At 45.1% G+C, this 20,638-nt stretch overlaps 1 protein-coding gene across 1 annotated transcript; it reads left to right on the top strand.

Moving 5' to 3' along the window:
- The first annotated feature begins 360 nt into the window (after positions 1-360).
- Chrna1 (cholinergic receptor nicotinic alpha 1 subunit) lies at positions 361-20,416 on the top strand. Its single transcript, XM_020168889.2, has 9 exons — positions 361-1,160; positions 6,491-6,636; positions 6,741-6,785; positions 7,971-8,080; positions 10,258-10,453; positions 10,847-11,084; positions 13,800-14,023; positions 15,197-15,436; positions 15,733-20,416. Exons 1-9 carry the CDS (start codon positions 1,124-1,126, stop codon positions 15,862-15,864), a joined length of 1,368 nt encoding a protein of 455 aa, XP_020024478.1. The 5' UTR covers positions 361-1,123; the 3' UTR covers positions 15,865-20,416.
- The last annotated feature ends 222 nt before the right edge of the window (positions 20,417-20,638 follow it).

Here is a 20,638-nt window from a genome sequence, read left to right as displayed (position 1 = left end):
CCAACTAGTGATTTGTCAGGGTGCTGATCTACAGCTTAGGGTGAGAGAATTTCCTCATTCCATTCAGTCCGGGATGGAGGCAGAGAAGGAGCAGGCAGGGTGCCTTTAAATAACTGCTTCCTGCTATGAACCCACCTCCACCTTGCAAAGCTCAGAATGCTTCTGAGACTAAGCAATTACTAGCTGCTGGTTTTTAGGAATTTTTTAAACAAAAGACTTGAAAAGCTGAGGCCTCTGCTCTCTGCTTCCCTGAGTGAGAGTAGGCAGGAAGTGGGAAGCTGGAACCACTGCTACTGGTCGGGACACTGGCACAGCCTTCTCACTGCTGGAAAGCAGCACGTAGGGGTTGGGCAACAGGCCCCAGCTGATGGCCTATGTGGGCTAAGTCTTGGAGACAGGGGTGGGGACAGCCACTCTGGGGGCCAGGAAGCCAGTCTCATGGAAGAGTGTAGTTAAAAGCCACACTCTATCAAATATGGAACCCTCCCCCAGCTGATTCAATGCCAACATCACGCTTCTCAGACTCACGTGACCGCGAAAACTCCAGGAACACTCTGCCTAACAGTGGGCCAGAAGAAACGCATTTCCAAGCTTGGAGGACGTGGACTTGTGCGATTTCGGATGGTTACACAAACAGCCAATGTTCACTCAGACCAAGTGACCCTATTTGAATCAGTCCTGGGTTACAGAAAAGGGAAGAGTAACCAGTCAAAGTCTTTCTTTCTTACAAGTTTTCATTGAGAACTGATTTATTGGGCTGGGGGAAGGGGTTTAGTAAAGGAGTGCATATTTAATGTGCATGAGGCCGAAGGGCTTGATTCCCAGCAGGGAAAAAAAAAAGTGACTCATGATGTATTTAAAATATAAAGCAAGTCCCAAATGCAGCTTGTCAAAAGCGCAGCAATTGTGTGGAGTGAGGCACACCTGTAATAGCACAAGGCCCTGAGTGGGGCTCCCTGGGCTCCAGGGCTAGGGCCCCCTGCCAGCTGTCACGGCTGCAAACAGGTGGTGTAAGACAATAACTCCACTGCGTCGCCTGGTCTTCCAAACCCTCTGGCAGCCAAATGTCTCAGCCAGAGAGCCAGGGAGGAGGCAGTCACCACACATCCTGCATCCACAGACTATGGAGCCTCTTCTCCTGCTTCTCGGTCTCTGCTCAGGTAAGTGCTGGGGCTGGGCTGTCCTTGAGGCTGAAAAACTACAGCCCCCAAACCAAGGTCTTGCTTCTTTAATGGGGGCACAGGATGGCAGGGCCTCCTCAGCTATTGACTCCTATGAAGTTTATTTTTGATGTTGGCCTGATTGGATTTTTGATAAAGATTTTTGGCTTGTGTTATCCAGTTAAAGTGGGAGATGCCTGGTCAAGGGCTACAAGGTACACAGCCAGGTCCTCTGAACATCTTAGAGCTGCCTGTAGAATCTGGGCCACTGGTAGACTATGGGAGCACCCCACTGCCATCATATCTACAGGGACTTAGAGCAGCAACTTACAGTCACAAATAATGGAGTTGGCAAGGGCTGCTGCTGTTCTAAGAGAATTCTGACAATGAAAAGGGTTGATTGACGGCTACATGTGCTGAAAAGAGAAACCTGTTAGTAATTGGAACTAGACTCCATAGAAATGAAGTATTTTGTAATTTTCTTAAACTTCTGAAATTAAAAAGTCCATATGGATGCATTCCTGTCTACCTATTTTTTTAAAGGATGTTACTAGATGTAGTCTGGGTTTGAATTGGAACTGTAAAACCTTGCACAGCCTTTGTCCTGCATGCTACTCTGGAATGTGTCACAACACAGCAGCTGAAACACTACCCTGAGTCCCAGACTTCCGGAAGAGGGAAATAGGAGATGTTTGCTGGTTGTTTCATATAAGTTTAGTGGTGATAGCATCCCAACTGAGAGGCAAGGTGACTGATATCCTGCAATTTCTCTTTTTGAATATTGCTTTGACAAACACAGGCCTTCCAGGCAAGAGGCAAAAAGCTGTATTACGGGTTTGTTTTTTTTTTTTTTTTCAATAGCAGAGTTGAGGAATGTAGGCTAAACTCAGATCAGTTCTATGCTGTGGGATTTGGACTTGATCCAACCAAAATTAGCCTAGTGTGGTGTGTGTGTGTCTGTGTGTGTGTACACACGCAAACACCACACTCAATGAAAATTGTTAAGTGATATGCTTCTCTAAAAATACTGAAGAGCTCTCTTAAGAGCTATTAAAAGAAAGATGTGTTATATGTTTTGATCAAACCTAGAGTTTGCTGGAATTTATTGCCACAAGTGGTTCATAGAAATTTAGAGCTATGTCAGGCAGTCCAACACCCTCAACTTTTTATTGTAAGGATACAAGTGGAAAGACATGAACTGACCTTTTCAAGGTCACCCTGCTTATAAAATTTGGAATGGGATCACTTGGAGACTTGGTTTGTTACATCACAGTCAGAAAACAGCCTGAAATGGCCAAAGTCGCAAGAGACACAGCATCAGGTGGAGGTAAGAATGACCCAATGTACCTAGTAACAGTTCAAAATTCCTTTTGCCCAAGCCAGAGAGCTCTTCCCTATGTAAAAATACAGATTGGCCTGGGATGCTACAGAAAGCACACATTGAATCTGGGGCTGAATTCCCACACACAGAGTCAGTCCTTTATGAGCAAAATTCTCCTTCATTCATATCAGGGCCACTTATTCTGTGCTAACTTGGCACCGAATAGTGCTGTTCTATTTATATAGCACTTTTCATTTCAACCTTTTCCTGTCTTCCGCCTCCACAATCCCAAGCACTTCACTGCCACCTTTCTTGTGGCATATTACCTTCCAACTTGTTATTTATGCAAATGACAAATGTCAATCTCCATGAGGGTAGAGATAGAAATCATGCCATGTTCACCTCTGAACATCTCAAAGCTCCTAAAACAGTGTTTGTATGCTGTAGGTCCTCAACAAATATTGGTGAGTGAATAAGGTTACCACCATCTGAATAAAATTTAGCAAAGTTACCAATAGATTTTGCTAAAAAGGGAGACTCTGGCATGATTTGTCTATTTGTACCCTGCCTACTTATGAAAGTTATTTCCTGTTCCTCATTGAACCTGTGAAGAACAGGCCTAACTCTCCAACCCACGCTGGTGCCAGGAAAAGAATCATAAATGTCTGTCTCCAATCTCAGAAAATCCTCACAGAGGGAGCAGGCACCTTGTGACTAGCTCGGGTGGAAGAGGAGGAGGTGGACATCCCTGGAGCACTGACATGCCTGTTCCGAGTCCTCCCCTTCTCCTTAGTGGGCCATAGAGTTGGCCTAATGGCTTCCATGCTACATAGCGCCAACTCTCTGCTTCATCCATTGCTTTCTAGTATGTTCCTCATGTGAAACTGGACTAAATAGTCATTTAAGAACAAGCAGCCCGGGGCAATACCAAAACAACATGCAAGGCACTCAGTGGTCCTGCCAGGAACCAGTCCCCAAGGTGGAGTACCCACTCCAAGTGAGACGGACAAGGTGTGGAGGACGGGGGTCACTGTGTGCGGGCTCGATGGGATAATTGCAAAAATTGGGCCTTTGAACAACATCCTCCCTTGAAGGGTCATCAAAGGCAGGTAGCGGGGAGGTGCAGATTCAGGACTCTTTGGAATCACTGGAAGCTTTGGGGTTCAGAAAACTTGGGAAACTAAAAATGAAGAGGTGAGCTAGGTCAAGGATCCGTGAATGTAACGATGCTTAAACTTACACTGAAAGTTTCAAGAATCTGAATGGAGCTGGCTGTGGTGGTGCACACCTGTGATCTCACCTACTCAGGAGGCAGAGGTAGGAAGATTGCAGTTCGAGTCCAGCCTGGGCAAAGCTAGTGTAAGACTATCTGAAAAACAAACTAAAAGCCAAAGGACTGGGAGAGTGTCTCAAATGGTACAGTGCTTGCTTAACAAGTGCAAGGCCCTGAGTTCAACACCCAGTACTGAGAAACAAAATAATCTGAGTGGAAATGATACCTTTACCTTTAGAGAAGAGGTGCACTGCCTCTGCTGTAACCCCACCTCTAATCGGCAGCACAGCCTCGAATGCATTGCTTGGTTTCTCACCTGTGAGGCAGAGAGGAAATGACCTCGTGGGATGATTATAGGGATTCAGGAAGATTGAACACATACAGGCCTTTACTAAGACTCCGTGGGGTATTCAAAACACACACTTTTGGAGGGGGGGTTGAAAATATATCAGTTCATTGTATCACTTACTTTGAGTAGTTCATGCAGATCCGAAGCTCTAGATGAGAAACAGATGGCTGAGAGCTTGGGCTCTGGGTTTGAATCCTGGCTCCATACTTATGGAATCTGAGAAAGTCATTTAACCTCTCTGTGCTTCAATTTCCTCATCTGTGGGGACAAGAAGAGTACCTACTTCACCCAGTTGTAAGGACTGAGTTGGTATTCATAAGCACCTATAAGAGTGTCTGTCACATTACAAATTGTAGTGTTGGCTATTATTTTTATTGACTAATACAAAGTAATAATTGCTTTGTTTATAAACTCTTCCAAGCTTAGGACCAAAGGAGAAAATAATAAAGAAAAATGATAACCAGTTTCAGAGACAATAGGGAAAGCGTGTCACTCATCCAAATTTGCCGTTTTCTTGGCTTGTGGAGAAGTTACAACAGCCTCAGAATTCGCTGAGGAAAGGGGAGGTTCGGTTACATGAGTCAGGGCAAGCAGATCATGGGTCTCCGTCCTCTGATCGTGTGTCTGCCGTCCCAAACAGGCAGTCCTCAATCCATGTAGGGCTTGCCTTACAAAGATCCTTCATAAGGCACTTGTTGGAATTTGGGGCAGATTTTCTTTGAGAAATAAGGGGACATGAGTGGTGAGGGTTCAGGCCAACCCACACCACACTCAGAAAATCAAGACTTGGTGCAGGAGCACCACACAAAATGGCTCTAATCTGAGTTTTGCCATTTTGGCCATATGACCTCAGGCAAGCCATCACCCTCTCTGGGTGCCTTGGGTGGTGGCACCTGGTGGAGGTAAAAGGGGACTCTGCCTTTGAGTCCTTATTCTGCGCATTTTAGACAGAAAAGCACCATGGACTTGAGAATTTTCAATGGAACCCCTCTCTACGCTGAAGGAAAAGTAGAAAGGATTCCTTGGAGTCACTTAGACTCCAAATAGGAACTCCAAACCTAGGTCAACAAAACGCAGGCTCTTCACACTCTAACAGAGTAACTCAGACATGTGTCTACGAGCAGTGATTTTTTTTTTTTCAATTGTGGAAAAATACACATTACATAAAATTTGCCATTTTAACCATTTTAAGGTTTACAGTTCAGTAGTATTAAATATATTTACTGTGGTGAACAGCTGTCTATTCATCCCAAAAAAGAAACCCTTACCCATTAAGCAAACCTCCCCCACCCCACCCTGTAGTCCATAGCAACCACCAATCTTTCCCTTTCTATGGATTTACCTATCCTGGATATCTCATATAGACGGAATATACACTATAAGCCCTTCTGTGTTTAGTTTCTTTCACTCGGCCTATTTTCAAGTTCATCTATGTCATAGCATGTGTTAGTATGTCATTCCTGTTTATGGCTGAATAAGATTCCAGTGTTTGGAAATTCTACTACTTGTTCATCCATTTATCTTTCAATGGACACTGTTGTTTTCACCTTTTGACTATTTTAAATAGTGATGTTTTCTTTCAGGTATATAACTAAAAGTGGAATTGCTCAGTCACAAAGTAACTGTTGAACTTATTGAAGGACTGCCATTTTATTTAATTTTTATTTATTTTGTTGGCTGTATTGGGTTTTGAACTCAGGGCCTCACCACACTTGCTGGGCAGGTGCTCAGCACATGACCAGCCCTTTTCTGTGTTGGGTTTTTTTCGAGATAGGGTCTCACAAACCACCTTGGCTGGCTTCAAACTGAGACCCTCCTGCTCTCTGCCTCCTGAGCAGCTAGGATTACAGCATGAGCCACTGGCAACAGTGGAACTGCCATTTTATCGTCTCATCAGCAACACACGAGCTTTCATTTTCTCCACAGTGTCACTGCTACTTGTTACTTTCCTTTTTTTTTTTTAACTCTGGCCATCCTAAGGAATGTGAGCCAGCAGTCACTTTTGACTATCTCATGGTGTCATGAGATCTGAGGTCAGCCTGCCAAAGATTTCACTACACCGTGACCACACTCTGAAACACAGACTGACTTTTGGTGAACCGACCCTTCTTGTGTATGCATGTTCCTGGCAAACTTGACTTGGCCAGGAGCTATATTAAGGAAGGTCACTTGTCCGTGATCTGGCATGCTCCCCAACCACTGCTGCCTGGTACAGGGGCACACCAGCAACTGTGCTTGGGAAGGGACTTACAGCAATCTAACTGCACCTGGGAGCATTGGACGGGGCCTTGAGTCCCTGCCATTAGCTGACTCCACCTCATCCCTCACCTCAGTGTGTGGAGGGTGAGGAGCAGAGTCCGACAGGGTATGTGTCATTTGCTGTGCAGCTGGCCTCGCCCTGGGCTCCGAACATGAGACCCGTCTGGTGGCAAAGCTATTTAAAGACTACAGCAGTGTGGTACGGCCAGTGGCGGACCATCGCCAGGTTGTGGAGGTCACCGTGGGCCTGCAGCTGATCCAGCTCATCAATGTGGTAAGACACAATGGGGTCCCCATAGCATACTCCCCCACCCACACCAGCACTGTCCCCTCATCTCTGTTCTTTGCCCCCTAAAGAGGAACCTTCTCTCTTTTCAGGATGAAGTAAATCAGATCGTGACAACCAATGTTCGTCTGAAACAGGTGAGTCAGCTAAACCCTGAAATCAAACCTGGGCCCAGGGGAAAACAGTTTGGGTTTCAGGGATGTATGGTGGAGTATAGGTCCAGTTTGCTTTTCATTTTTAAGACTTTTCCTTTGAGTATTAGTTTGCTAGGGATGCCAAAACAAAGTACCACAAACAGGGTGACCTCAACCACAGAAATTGATCCTCCCACCATTCTGGAGGCTAGAAGTCCAAAGGCAAGGTGCCAGCAGGGGTAGTTCCTTCTGAGGACCATGAGGGGAAGATTTATTGCAGAACTTCCTCCTTGGCTTTTTGATGACATCTTCACATTCAGTTCTACCTGTGTATATGAGGGACACACATACACTCAGGTCTTTAAATGTCCCCTTTGTATAAGGACACCATTCATACTGGATTCAAGCCTACCTTTAATGACTTTATTTAAACTTAATTCCTCTGAGAAAACCGTATCTCCAAATAAGGTCACATTCTGAAGTATTGGGTTAGCACTTCAACATATGTATTTTAGGAAAATGTTCACACTTGGGCTGAACTTCTCAGCAGGCACACAGTATGGCCTGGTGATCTGCCACCAGCCAGCTGTGTGACTCATGGATACCTTGTTTTCTCATCTGTACGATGAGGTCAACAATCATTCTTTTTATTTGTTGGTAGTACTAGGGTTTGAATCAGGGCCTTGTACTCACTAGGCAAGTGCTCTACCATTTTTTTTGCTTTGGTTTGTTTTTTATTTAGAGTCTTGAGCTTTACCCAAGCTGTCCTCAGACCACGATCCTCCTACCTCCACCTCCCAAGTAGGGACCACAGGCATTCACCACGACTCATTTGTTTTTGAGCTAGCATCTCGCCCTCAAACTGTGATCCTCCCAATCTCTGCCTCCCAAGTAGCTGAGAGTACAGGTGTGAGCCAGCAAATCCTGCTTAGTAATCACTCTTATCTCAAAGGATTGTTGTGAGGACTAAGTATGTTAATAAAGCACTTAGAGCAGGCCAGGCTTAGTCAGCACCACCTTCACTGTAATGGTTTGCTAAAGTGAGCACTGAATTCTGAGTCAGAGGTTTCTTTCTGAATTGTAAACACTTGACAGTATCTAAATGACCAAGCCTGTCAGGGCTCTTGGTCACCCTAGCTTTTAAAAATGTTTTTGGCTTTTTAATTAGCTAAATGTCTTCATTTCTAGCAATGGGTGGATATCAACCTAAAATGGAACCCAGATGACTATGGTGGTGTGAAAAAAATTCATGTTCCCTCAGAAAAGATCTGGCACCCAGACTTTGTTCTCTATAACAAGTAAGTAAGGCCACACGTGTGGGGGCCCTCCTGGGGCAGGTGGAGCCAAGTGTCTTCATGGAGGGGCTGCCACTTTGCTTCTTAGCACAGTCAACATTAAATAACCCTGAAGAGCCAGAGCCACATTGACAGGCAAGGGGCGCCATATGGTGTCTGGTGTTATGAATAGAAACAATTATCAGAGCTAAATTGAATCAGGGCTGTGGGTGGGGACATTTAATCCCTGAGAGCTCCTGCGGGGGGTGTGGCAACCATCCAATCACCCAAACTTCCTGTCCCGAGTTCCTTAGAATCAAATATCCTCCCTGCCACAACTCCCAGCATTGTTATTCAGGACATCCTGAACATCATCCCAACACGGATGCCTGGGATGCCTGCCTTGACGGTGCACTGGGCCCGGAGACAGCCTGCATGTTGTGAAATTATAATGCAATTCAAGACACCTAGTTTAATGACACACTCGTTATTATACACCCTTCATTTGTCAGGGAATATTCATTTCAAAAGAGTGTCCTTCCAAGGCAGAAGCCTTTGTTGTGAGCCTAGAGGTCTTATGGTCTGACATCACACATGTATCTAGAAGCATGTGAGTCTCCAAGCCATAAGGGGGTGGGAGTTGCAGGGGCCAGTGTATGAAAATGATGCCACTTCTGGTGGTCCTCCCAACTTTGATTTTCTGCCATACATGGCCCAGTTATACTTGGGAATCAAGCTTGAGCCAAATTACTCAATCGCTGGTGTGAATTTTGCAGCAAATGTCCTGATAGAGCACAATATCTGTGTTAAGTTCCTCTTCAGGAAGAACCTGGGGAAGCAATTACAGTGCTCTGATCCTTTGGGAAAGCTTACTCAGGAACACTGATGGAGAGGCAGAACTGTGTAACCTGCCTGAGGGACATACAGAGACCAACCTAGGGCCCTCTGCTCTTTTGGAAGGGATCTAATGCTATGCCGTTTTCTGGATAAAGAGCCCCACTTCAGCCCCAAGGATAAATCAACAGGAAGAAAATCTCTTGATTTATGATGGGGATCAACACATGCCATTTTGTCTCTGAAATACCACTGAGGTCATACACACACACTCACACCAATTCCACACCTATTGTAACTGCTGTCTGCCAAGGACCCACTGACTAGGCTTGAGGAAGTGGCTTATTCTTACTTTTTAGCATCTAACATAGTCTTTTTTTTAAATAAGAAATTATTGCTGAAAGTGTAGCTCAGTGGAAGAGCATGTGCTTAATGTGTATAAGGCCCTGGGTTTGATCCTCAGCACACAAGAGAGAAAAGAGAGTAATTATTGCCAATATTGGAAAATCACATTAAATTTTGGATTTTTGCCTCTCTAGAAAAATCTGACATTCAAAAACTTGGAAATTTTTGATTTACAAAAACCCCAGCTTCTGAGGAAGAAACCAAGTAGCTGGCAACCTTGACCTTCCCTCCCTGTGGACACACTGTGCTGAGAGAGGGGCTTTCTGCTCACCAGTTCCACTCACACTCATTCCCCCACCTTGCCCTGGAGTCATCTGAGTTTGTGACCCCACCCTACTAAGTTTCTAAGCAACTCTTTGTTTATTTTTTTGAGGCAGAGTCTTGCTATGTAGCCCAGGCTGACCTGGAACTCACCATCCTCCTATTTCAGTCTCCCTAGTGCCAGGATTACAGATGTGCACCACCACCACAGCTCTTAATAGTTCTTACAGAGGCTAAAGACCCCTTCCTCCCTAGCCTGTTCATCACAGTAAGGAGCCACTGGAGTGTTTTATTTTAAAGTCCTGAGTTTCCCAGTTAACTGTGAAAGCCTATTGGGAAGGGATAACTGAATATGGATATTACAAATACCACTGAGTGCTGGAAAAGAAAACCTGAGACACAGTGGATCCATGTTACCTGGTGTTTCCTTAAACCCATAGATTGTCACAGTTGTCCCTGACATTCTGACCCAGAGCTCACTTAGTACTCAGGAATCTGTATTTTTAACAAGACCCTGGTGACTCTTATTATCAGACACATTTGGGAAACATTGCTATAGATTAAAAAGCAGCATCCCTGAGAGAAAACTTCTATAATTAGCACCTGAATAACTAGCAGCTATCTCCTCCTAACATCTCCAGGCAGAACGGGAAGGCTCATCTGTCGCTTGCAGCCATTTTCCTTTCTTATCCCAACCATAGTGCAGATGGAGACTTTGCCATTGTCAAGTTCACCAAAGTGCTGCTGGACTACACAGGCCACATCACGTGGACACCTCCAGCCATCTTTAAAAGCTACTGCGAGATCATCGTCACCCACTTTCCCTTTGATGAGCAGAACTGCAGCATGAAGCTGGGCACCTGGACCTACGATGGTTCTGTGGTGGCCATCAACCCGGTAGGTGGCGAGGAGTTAGTTTCAGGAAAAGTACAATCCAGCTCTCTGACTCTGCCCCTGGATAAGCATCGGCTCTTGGCACTGATAGAACCAGGGAACCATCTACTTTGATGGTTCTCCATTGTTGGAAAGGTTCAAGAATTCTGACTTAATCCACGTGAGGTGGATTAAGTCCGGTGTTTCAAAGCTCCCAGGTGTCTTGAATGTGGAGCCAAAATGAAGAATCCCAGTAGTGCGAACCCCCTTATGTTATCAGAAAGCCACCTGAGATCCAAAGCAGAAGTGGCCCAGCGTCCCTCCAGTATGTCATCCTCAGAACAGGGGACTGCTACCTTGTCACTGCTGCTTACAGAACCCTGCCCCTCCTCAGAGTGACCTCATTTCATTTCTCAGGAAAGTGACCAGCCAGACCTGAGCAATTTCATGGAGAGTGGGGAATGGGTGATCAAGGAGGCCCGGGGCTGGAAACACTGGGTGTTCTACTCCTGCTGCCCCAACACCCCTTACCTGGACATCACCTACCACTTCGTCATGCAGCGCCTGCCCCTCTACTTCATCGTCAATGTCATCATTCCCTGCCTGCTCTTCTCCTTCCTGACCAGCCTGGTGTTCTACCTGCCCACGGACTCAGGTGGGTGCAGCCACATGGCCGTGGTGCTCTTTCAGGGACAGCCATAAATAATCATATGCTAACAACCACAGGTGCAGAGAGCCAAGTCATCATCATGGAGAGGAGGCATTTACCAGACAGCCATGTGCAGTGGAAGGTGACCATGGGTGGAGCACATAGCTGGGTAGATGTCCAGAACAGGCGGAGAGTTGAACATGACCCCCAAGATGCGCCTCCCTACCTGGGTCCAGTTAAAGTGAATTAGGTATTAACTGATACCTTTGACTGGATACCAGCTGTGTGCCCACAAATGTGCCAGGGAAGGCGTGTGGGTCGCAGGCACTCAGACTGTCTCTGTGCCATCACTTTCTAGATACATTTTACTCTGGGTCTAGCTCCTGTAATCATTGCCTGCCACTTGAAAGTAGCTCGTGCAAATCTGTTTTCCAGATGGCGGTATCTTTACACACGAGACCAGACTTCCCAAGTGGCCATCCTTTCTCACATATCAGCCTGGACAACTTACTTTCCTCCTTCTGAGTAATCACATCTGTGTAATTTCATCAGGCACCAGCCCTCTACTGAAGAGGGGAAAGGGCACGCATATGCCTGCCAGCAAGTCCCAACTCAGAGACAATTTACGGCAGACAAGTAGGAAAAGCAAAGAGGGAACAGATAGCTCTCAAACTTATGACAGGGAGCAATTTTATCAGAATGATTAAAAAAAAAAGTTTAAATCCAACCTGCCAATAAGAAAAAAAGATTGTTCACTCATTCAACAAACACTCAAGCAACTGTTATGCGGCAGGGATAAAGTAGAGAGTAAGGCAAGTACCTCACCCCATGTACCTGTCATTGTCCTCATTTTTAATCCTTTTTTTTTTTTTGAGACAGGGTTTCTATGTTACCTAGGCTGGCCTTGAGCTCACAATCCTCCCACCTCAGCCTGTACCCATTTTTAAACAAGTAAGCACAAATACATATTTTTTTCAACTTCCTAATCAAGTGAAGCTTCTTAAAATGAATAGAGAACACACTGCCAGGGCAATATGGAAACTAATTAGTGTCTATTTTCGCTTGAAAAGCATTTAGTACAATGACTAGACTGCGCCTGGTAATTGCTATTACTGTCATTATTAATCAAGAAATGACACGTGACTTGGTAAATGTATTTGTAACTCTGTCTTCTTTTTTACTTTCAAATACTTTCCTTCCTACCAGGTAGAATCAACCACTTCTGCTTGCTCCCATCCATATCAAGAGTTTACAGTTGTCCCTTGGAACCCACAGGGGATTGGTTCCAGAACCCCTGCAGATACAGAATCCATGTATGCTCAAGTTCCTATAGAAAATGACAGTATTTGAATAGAACACATGCACATCCTATGATATACTTGAAATTGTCTCTAGATTATGTCTAATTCCAAATAGAATATAAATAGCTATAATACTGTATTGTTTAGGAAACAGGGACATGAAAAAATTCTTTACATGTTTGATATAGATGCAATTTTCTTTTTCTTTTTTCTTCTTTTTTTAAATTTTTATATGCTGGGAATCAAACCCAGGGCCTTGTGCATGCTAGGCAAATGCTCGACCAACTGAGTGACATCTCTAGCCCATATTTCCTTGATATTTTTGATCCAAGGTTGGCCGAAATTCTTAGATGCAGAAGCCACAATACAGAGGGCCCACTGTTCTTCTCTTCTAACATCTGGAAGCATTCAGTGTGGGAAGCTTCATACTTCCAAGCAGGGCAACACTAGGCTTTCCCACGGAGCAAGCAGCAAGACCAGCCCAAGGGCCATGCCTTCCTAAGGTCCTTTACTGCATCTACGGTGGTCACACCCCGAAAAGACACTCCAGAGCCCTTCAACCCTGGCCTTCCTGTCTCCACACTTGCCCCAACCAGGACTCCTGAGACTCAGGGTCCAAAGAAAAAGGGGAGTGCCAGGAGAATCCCTGCTCCCTTGATATGAAAAACAGAACATAGCAAGGAGTAAGTAAGAACACAACTTCCTCTTAAATGACAGTGAGAAAGGATGCAGAGATCCGATCACTCAGGATACCAGGAACAACTCTGTGGCCTTGCAGATTTTATCTTTTTCTGGGTTTTGGTCTTGCTGCTCACTCCCACTAATCTGTGTAAAAGTAGTCCAAGTTGCGTTTCAGTTTTATGAGGTTTTATACATTCTGCTGCCAAAGGAAGAGCTGTCACCCTGGGCCCGGCTCATCACCCCAGGAACCCCTCTTGGTTCCTTAGAGTTAAAATGCTGAGGTCACCCAGGAAATTCTGCAGAAAAAAATTCTCAGAATAATTATTTGTGAACAAACCAGTCATATTCCTTCCCCCTTGGGTTTCTGTGGTTCATGAGTTGGCCGGGGCTGCCACAACGATGTACCACAGATAGTGGTTTGAACAGCAGAGATTTATTTCCTGAGCGTTCTGGAGGGCAGAAGTTGAGATCAAGGTGTCAGCAGGATTGGTTTCTTCTGAGGCTCCATTCCTTGGCTGTCAGATGTCTGACTTCTCCTCCCCCACATGGTCCTCCCTGTGCATGTCTGTGTTCAAATTTCCCACTACAAGGACACCAAATTGGATTAGGACCTCATTTTAACCTAGTTATCTCCTTCAAGGCACTAATACAGTCACACTCTGTCCTGGGGCTTTGGGGTCGGGGCGCAGCCCAGCCCATCACGGGTGGGTTGTTGTGTTTCTTCTTTGTGTCTTTCTAGGGGAGAAGATGACGCTGAGCATCTCGGTCTTATTGTCCTTGACTGTGTTCCTGCTGGTCATCGTGGAGTTGATTCCTTCCACCTCCAGTGCTGTGCCCCTGATTGGGAAATACATGTTGTTCACAATGGTGTTCGTCATCGCATCCATCATTATCACTGTCATAGTCATCAACACACACCACCGCTCTCCCAGCACCCACGACATGCCCGGGTGGGTGCGGAAGGTGAGTGCTGATTTCACCAGGGAGGGCATTGCCATCTCCCCTTCAACGCAGCCTGTGGAGTTGTAGCTGGCACTTGTGTGTATTTAGAACTGAAAGTCCTTTCTGGGTTTCTGGGGGCCTGGGGAAGGAACTCTCCTCAGCTTCTTTCTTGGGATAATTCATGTAGAATTACGCAAAGAGAGAAGAAAAATAAAATTAGCAAAGCTCACTCTAAATTTAAGGTCACAGAATCTCTTTGACTAGAGATAAATAAATCCCCAAATGTATTTATGCTGTGACATTCTTAAGATTTCTGGGTGTGTGTCTTCCAATTTCTGAACAGACTTGTTTATTTTTTGCTGATAAAATCATCCTTGAGAATAAAGTAAGTACTAGAAATGGGGGAGAGGCTTGAGAAGAGAGTGTCAAAAATGAGGAATTTGGTCTCAAATATTTATATTGTTGAATTGAAAAATGTGTTAACATTTCAAATATATCCTTGTGTGTGGTTTGTTTTTTTTTTAATTGGGGGGTGGTGAGGTTTGAATCCAAGGCCTAGTCTGTGCTAAGGGCCTGGGCCTCTGCCCCTGAGCTACATCTACAGCCCAAATATGTCCATTTTTTGATAAAACTTCACAGAAACTCTGAAGCGTAGAATTGACAAGGAAATTACTGCTTGCAATGCGGCTGTTTGAAGTACATTAGCAATCCCTGTCCCATAAAGACGGTCAGGTGACTCCTGACAATATCCCTGCTGCCATTTTTTTAGGAACAAGAAACACAAGAAAAAAGTCTAGCTATTTTGTGGAGCTGGAGATTTATACATTAGAAGCAGAGGGGCCCCTTTACCTATCAGCTCCTGAGAGTACATTGCCAGAGGGGAGCGGCTCTGAGGCTGAGGCGCAGGCTGCCTGGGTAGATGGCTGCACGCAGGCTCCCTCCAGCGGTGAACGTCTCACATTACCGAGTCATCCGTGCTGACGCAGTAATTTAACAGGCCTGTCAGATGCGCATGAAGACTTCGAGAACATCCGGTGTTGTGCTTTTGTTTGAAGGATAAGGAGGATAAGGCCAAGAGATGCCAAATGACTTGCCCAAGATCGCATTGCTAATTCAAACTCAGAGTGTGATGTTTGTCTGTGTTCAAAATAATTTTCATACCATGGATGTCTTTTTTGTTGTTGTTGTTGTCAGGTTTTTATCGACACTATCCCAAACATCATGTTTTTCTCCACAATGAAAAGACCATCCAGAGACAAACAAGAGAAGAAGATTTTTACAGAAGACATTGATATTTCTGACATTTCTGGGAAGCCAGGGCCTCCACCCATGGGCTTCCACTCTCCCCTGATCAAGCACCCTGAGGTGAAAAGTGCCATTGAAGGTGTCAAGTACATCGCAGAGACCATGAAGTCAGACCAGGAGTCCAATAACGTAAGCTCTGTGGCTTGAAGTCTGTTCTCTGGGTTCAGTGATCGAATTTATGAGTAGATGGGTCACGGCTTGATGGGTAGGCTGACATTGAAGCCTTGGCTACTGACCCACCACTAGGCCATCCTAGGAACTCATCAGGTTGTGAATCAATATTCCAAACTAATGATCATAAGGCCAGCTCAGGGGTGTGGAGAGCTTTGAGATCCCCAAATTGAGGGGCCCATAGAGGATGGGTGGCCTGAGCACTGTGAGTCCAATGACCATAGGGGAATTCCATCTACCATTCTCCCTCCCAGGCGGCCGAGGAGTGGAAGTTCGTCGCGATGGTGATGGACCACATCCTCCTTGGCGTCTTCATGATCGTCTGTCTCATCGGAACCCTGGCTGTGTTCGCAGGCCGGCTCATTGAATTAAATCAGCAAACGTGAGCAGAGGCCACCATGAGCCTAGCTCTGCCTCAGGAGCAGCCAGAGGAGGGAAAGGCAGGAAAGAAGAGGGCTGTCTACTTTCATACACGCTCACTTATCAGACATGCAACTTTCTGGACTCATTACGAATGTAGTGCTTTATGTTTACATAAGGTTGTATTTTCCCTTGGCTTCTCCCTTCAGCCTGGCAGTGTCTCCCTGGAGAGCAAATCCTTTCAGTAACTGAAAATGGATCTTTAAAAGAAGTGCGCACTTCCAAGTGCGATCCAGGAGTTTTGTCTGGATGGCCAAGGTTTTCTATTGTGTTGTCATTGCTAATTGCTACTTTTTAAAGCACAGGGTGCGCTTTGCTTAAGACCCTACTAGGAAAACCCCATCTACTAGACCCAAAAAAATAAAGCATTTGATTTGGACAAACAGGAAACAGTAGAAATAAGGTAACTTTCAGAATTGCTACCAAATGCAAATGGCATCAAAAACACATGTTTTAAAATAGATTTCTAGAACTGGGAGGTGGTTCTCAGGTGGTTTTGTTTTTTGTTTTGAGGGCTTTTTTGGGGGGAGGGTGCTGGGGATTGAACCCAGGGCCTTGCACATGGGAAGCATGCGCTGTACCCCTGAGCTGCACCTGGATCCCAAAACTTCCCAGTTTAAAGGACAAGACCCCTACTTTGGTTTTATGCTCAGGATTTGAAGGAAAACAGGTCGTAACATGACTGAGTGTATGCCGGGCCCTGTGGGAACCATCTTACCTATGTTTTATTTCATCCTAATAATTTCAGACAGTACCTATTTTGCAAAGAAGAAAATGGAATTCCAGACAGGTGACGTTCTTTGCTGAAACTGGAAGAACTGATTTGAACCCAGACCTTGAGATCCCAAGACAACTGCAGGCTGGCTCAGTCATCTGCTTGCTTGCTCTCTTGACCACTCCTAGCTCGATCTAAGCTATTCTATAACTCTGGTCTGTGCTGCTGAGAGTTCAGCCTCAGTGACAGTCATCTTTCTGCTTTCCCAATTAACTGCCTGCCTTTATCTCTCCGTCCTTACACCAATCATGTTTGAGGTTTTAGTTTTATAAATGAAAGCAGAAATGTATGTAAAAATCACCATTGTCTCAAAAATTCTGAGGAATCAAGAGAGAAAATGATTTATTTCTCACCAGTAAACTTCAAGCCTCAGAATGAGAAACGGTGTGGCTCTAGCTTCCTTTGAATCACTGGAACACAACTGATCCAGGACAGCTCTAGGGGACAGCAGTAAATTGCACAACTGTGGGGCAAGTGTGAGCCCTGGTGGTTTCAATCCATTTCTCATGGGCCTTTCCATCACACACCCATAATAGGGCTGGTGCTGTCATTCAAGAGTAAAACCGTTTTCCCAGTCTAAAGGGGAAAGAGTTGGCAGTTCCTTAAAAAGTCCCTCACGGAGTTCCTGTATGATTAAACACTTCCACTCCTTGGTGTATCCTAAGAGACTTGAACAGATATTTGTACACTGATGTTCATAGCAGCAAATAGCCCAAAAAAGGAAGTAGGGTCCGTCAATGGAGGAATGGAAAGACAAAATGTGGTCTACTCACAATGGAGTATTATGCAGCCTTAAAAAGGAATGAAATTCTGGGCCATGCTACAACATGGATAAACCTCAAAAACATTATGCTAAATGAAATCAGCCAGATTCAAAGGATTAAAAAGTGTATAATTATGAGATATTTAGAAGTTCATAAAGACAGAAACAGAATAGAGGTTATTGGGAACTGAGGGTGGGGTGGGGATTTAGTGTTCATGGGTGTAGAGTTTTACTTTGGAAGATGAAAACACACAGCATTATTAATACTTAACACCATTGAGCCACGAGCTGAAAAATGCTTAAAATGATAAATGTTGTGTTTGTATTTTACCACCATCTTTGAGAAAAGAGCAAAGTAAAGGCCCCAGTACCCAAGCACTGGCTACAGATTCAGAAAAGAGACTGAAAACCACTTTGTCCACTTCCCTCGTCTTATGAACAAGGAAACTAAGACTTACAGAAGTGACCTTCCTCGGGTCACAAAGCTAGCTGGCAAGAAGCCAGATCTGCTAACTCCTGCTCTCACGCTATTTCCATTCCACTGAAAAATCCATTTCTCCCCAAGAAGTGGTGTCTTTCACATGTCCCCTCCCCACCTGGTCCTGGGAGCCACAGCCCTGACCCCCCGAGTGGGTACAATGCCACATTGCACTGCCCCAGCCGCTGAATCTGCTCCATCCACCTGCTGGCAAGCCAAAGACCTCATCTTTGGCATCTCTTCCCTTTGTCGCAGCCTGGTTTCCAGAAGGTCACTGATGAAACTGGAGGGGAGATGTACTCCTCCACCCCCACCCCCAGCCCCCCGCTAGCCCTGCGTGCTCTGTGGATGAGCCTGGGTAATAAGAAGCACACTGAGGAACTGGAACACAAGGTATGCTGTGACATTGTGAATTTACAGATTAAAAATGGAGCAGGAATTTTTCAGGACTTAAATCCCTATGTCTTCTTTTGGGTGGTGGTCTCAGTAAGAAGGAGGGACTCCAGGAAAGTCAGAGGAGTCCTGTAGGAGTTTCCTGGGTTGCAGCAACAAACTACCCCAACACGGGAGCCTGCAAGCAAACAGAATTTATTCTCTCAGTTCCAGATGCCCGCTATGGACCAAACTGTGTCTCTCTCTGTTCCATGTCTTGAAGCTCTAAACTACCAGTGTGACAGTATTTGGAGATGGGGGTCTTTGGGAGATAATTAGCTTTTGATGAGGTCACCAGGGTGGGGCTTTTTGTGGAATGTGTACCTTTATGAGGAGAGACCAGGGAGCTTTCTCTCTCTCTCTCTCACTCTCTCTCTCTCTCTCTCTCTCTCTCAACTCTCCGTCCTCCCCCTCCCCCAGCAGAGCTGGATGCTGGGCATGGTGGTGCAGGCCTGGAATCCCAGTGCTTGGGAGGCTGAGGCAGGAGGATCATGAGTTTGAGACCACCCTGGGCCACATGGTGAGACCCTGTCTAAAGCAAAGCAAAACAAACAAATAGAAAACAGCAGAGCTGGGAATGGAGGGAAATAAAAAGAAAAAGGCAGAAATAGAAGTTGATTGTTTTGACTCAAAGTTCAGGATTCTTTCCACAGTCTTCTGCAGTTGTTGTGGAGGATGTAGAGAAATTGGAAACCTTGAGCAAGGCTGGGAGGAATGTGAAATGGTGCAGCTGCTGTGCAAATCTGTTTGGCAGTCCCTAAGAAGTCACACATAGGGTCCCCAGAGGATCCAGCAATTCCACTGCTAGGTACACACCCAGAGGAACAGAAAACAGGGACTTGAAGACACCTGTATATTAATGTTGGTAGCATATTCCCAATAGGCACAATAAGAAAACAACCCAAGTATCCATCAGCATGTGGGTGGATAAAGGAAAATATATACACACAATGGGGTGTTAGTCTTTGAAAAGGAATGAAATTTTGGCTACGGCATGGATGAGCCTTGAAATCACTAATGGTAACTGAAACACGCCAGCTACAAAAAGACAAATGATTGATTCCACTGTTGTGAGATGCCCTGAGAAGTTAGGTCCATAAAAACAGAAAGGCAAAGAGAGGTTACTAGGGCTGGGAGGAGAGAGGGGTGTTGTTAATGGGGGCAGTTTCAGTTTGGGACGATGAAAAAGTTCTGGAGTGAGCTAGTGGAGATGGTCACAGACACTGGATGTGAGCACCACATGGTTAAGGTGGCAAATTGTACATTATGCATATCTTGCCACAATAAAAGGGTGTTTTTCTTTTTTTAAAAAAAAAAGCAATGGCTCTTTCCTTATCCTTGAAAATAGTTCTTAGGTGTGGATTGGGACAAAATGGGCACAGTCAACAGAAAAACCCATGTCCTCTTGGGGAGGCCGATGGTCTCTCTTTACAGATGTTCTTGAAGGAGTCTAGTTTCCTCCTGGAACCAAACTTGGACAGACTTTTTTTTAACTCAGGAAGTCACCTTGGAAGATGGAGCAAGGATATCATCAAGATTCAATTTTAAACCCACCTTTAAGCAAGTGACTCACCATGGGGGCAGGGAGGTTGCGGGGGGGACACACAGGGGAGAGCAGGAAGCACAGTAAGGAAAGACTCCTTCTCTGAATCTCTCTTTCCCTTTCTATCAGCCAGTGAAGGCTCTGCTAAGGAACATTTAAGGAGTATTTCCGTTTAATCAGACAACAATATTTTAACAATATTTTTTGAACTTCAATATATCACAGTGTTTTTAAGCCTGTCTTTCTGTTCTCCTCTGTATAGCCCTTTGTTCATACAACTTGCCATTTTATACTGTTTTCTTGTGTTTCTGGTTTTAGCTCCCAGCTGAAGGACAACGCCTGTGTTTATTTCTGTTTATAGTCTCAGGTACTAGTCAAGCAGGTGCTAAAAATAGCTTATTGACTAAGTGAAGAGATCAGCAGCTGGATGGCTAAGCAAACTGAATGTCTTTACACAGCCTCTCCTTCTCAGAGTGTCCTACCTTTGTGTAACTGGTCCAAATAAATGTGCATGGTTTCAGCTGCAGTGATAGAAATTCTGATGTACATATGAAAATGATGTGCATCACTGTTTGTCAATGTAATCACCATGAGGGTTTTCAACCTGCTTCATTTCACCTCACTGCCACTGACCTGCAGCGCAAGCCCTTCTCCAAGGCCTCTGCCTCCAGAAAACCTTCCAACCACCGGCCCCTCTCAGTCTGAGTTCCTTTTGATTTTCCTTACTGCACAGACTGCACCCAATGTTA

This window comes from Castor canadensis, chromosome 4, assembly GCF_047511655.1.
Source record: "Castor canadensis chromosome 4, mCasCan1.hap1v2, whole genome shotgun sequence".
Lineage (NCBI taxonomy): Eukaryota > Metazoa > Chordata > Mammalia > Rodentia > Castoridae > Castor > Castor canadensis.
This window is presented reverse-complemented; position numbering and strand designations above follow the sequence as displayed.

Coding starts and splice junctions, on each gene's coding strand:
- Chrna1 (XM_020168889.2), top strand. CDS start 1,124: ATGGAGCCTCTTCTCCTGCTTCTCGGTCTCTGCTCAG. Junction 8,081..10,257: donor GACTTTGTTCTCTATAACAA/GTAAGTAAGGCC, acceptor TCCCAACCATAG/TGCAGATGGAGACTTTGCCA. Junction 14,024..15,196: donor TGCCCGGGTGGGTGCGGAAG/GTGAGTGCTGAT, acceptor TGTTGTTGTCAG/GTTTTTATCGACACTATCCC.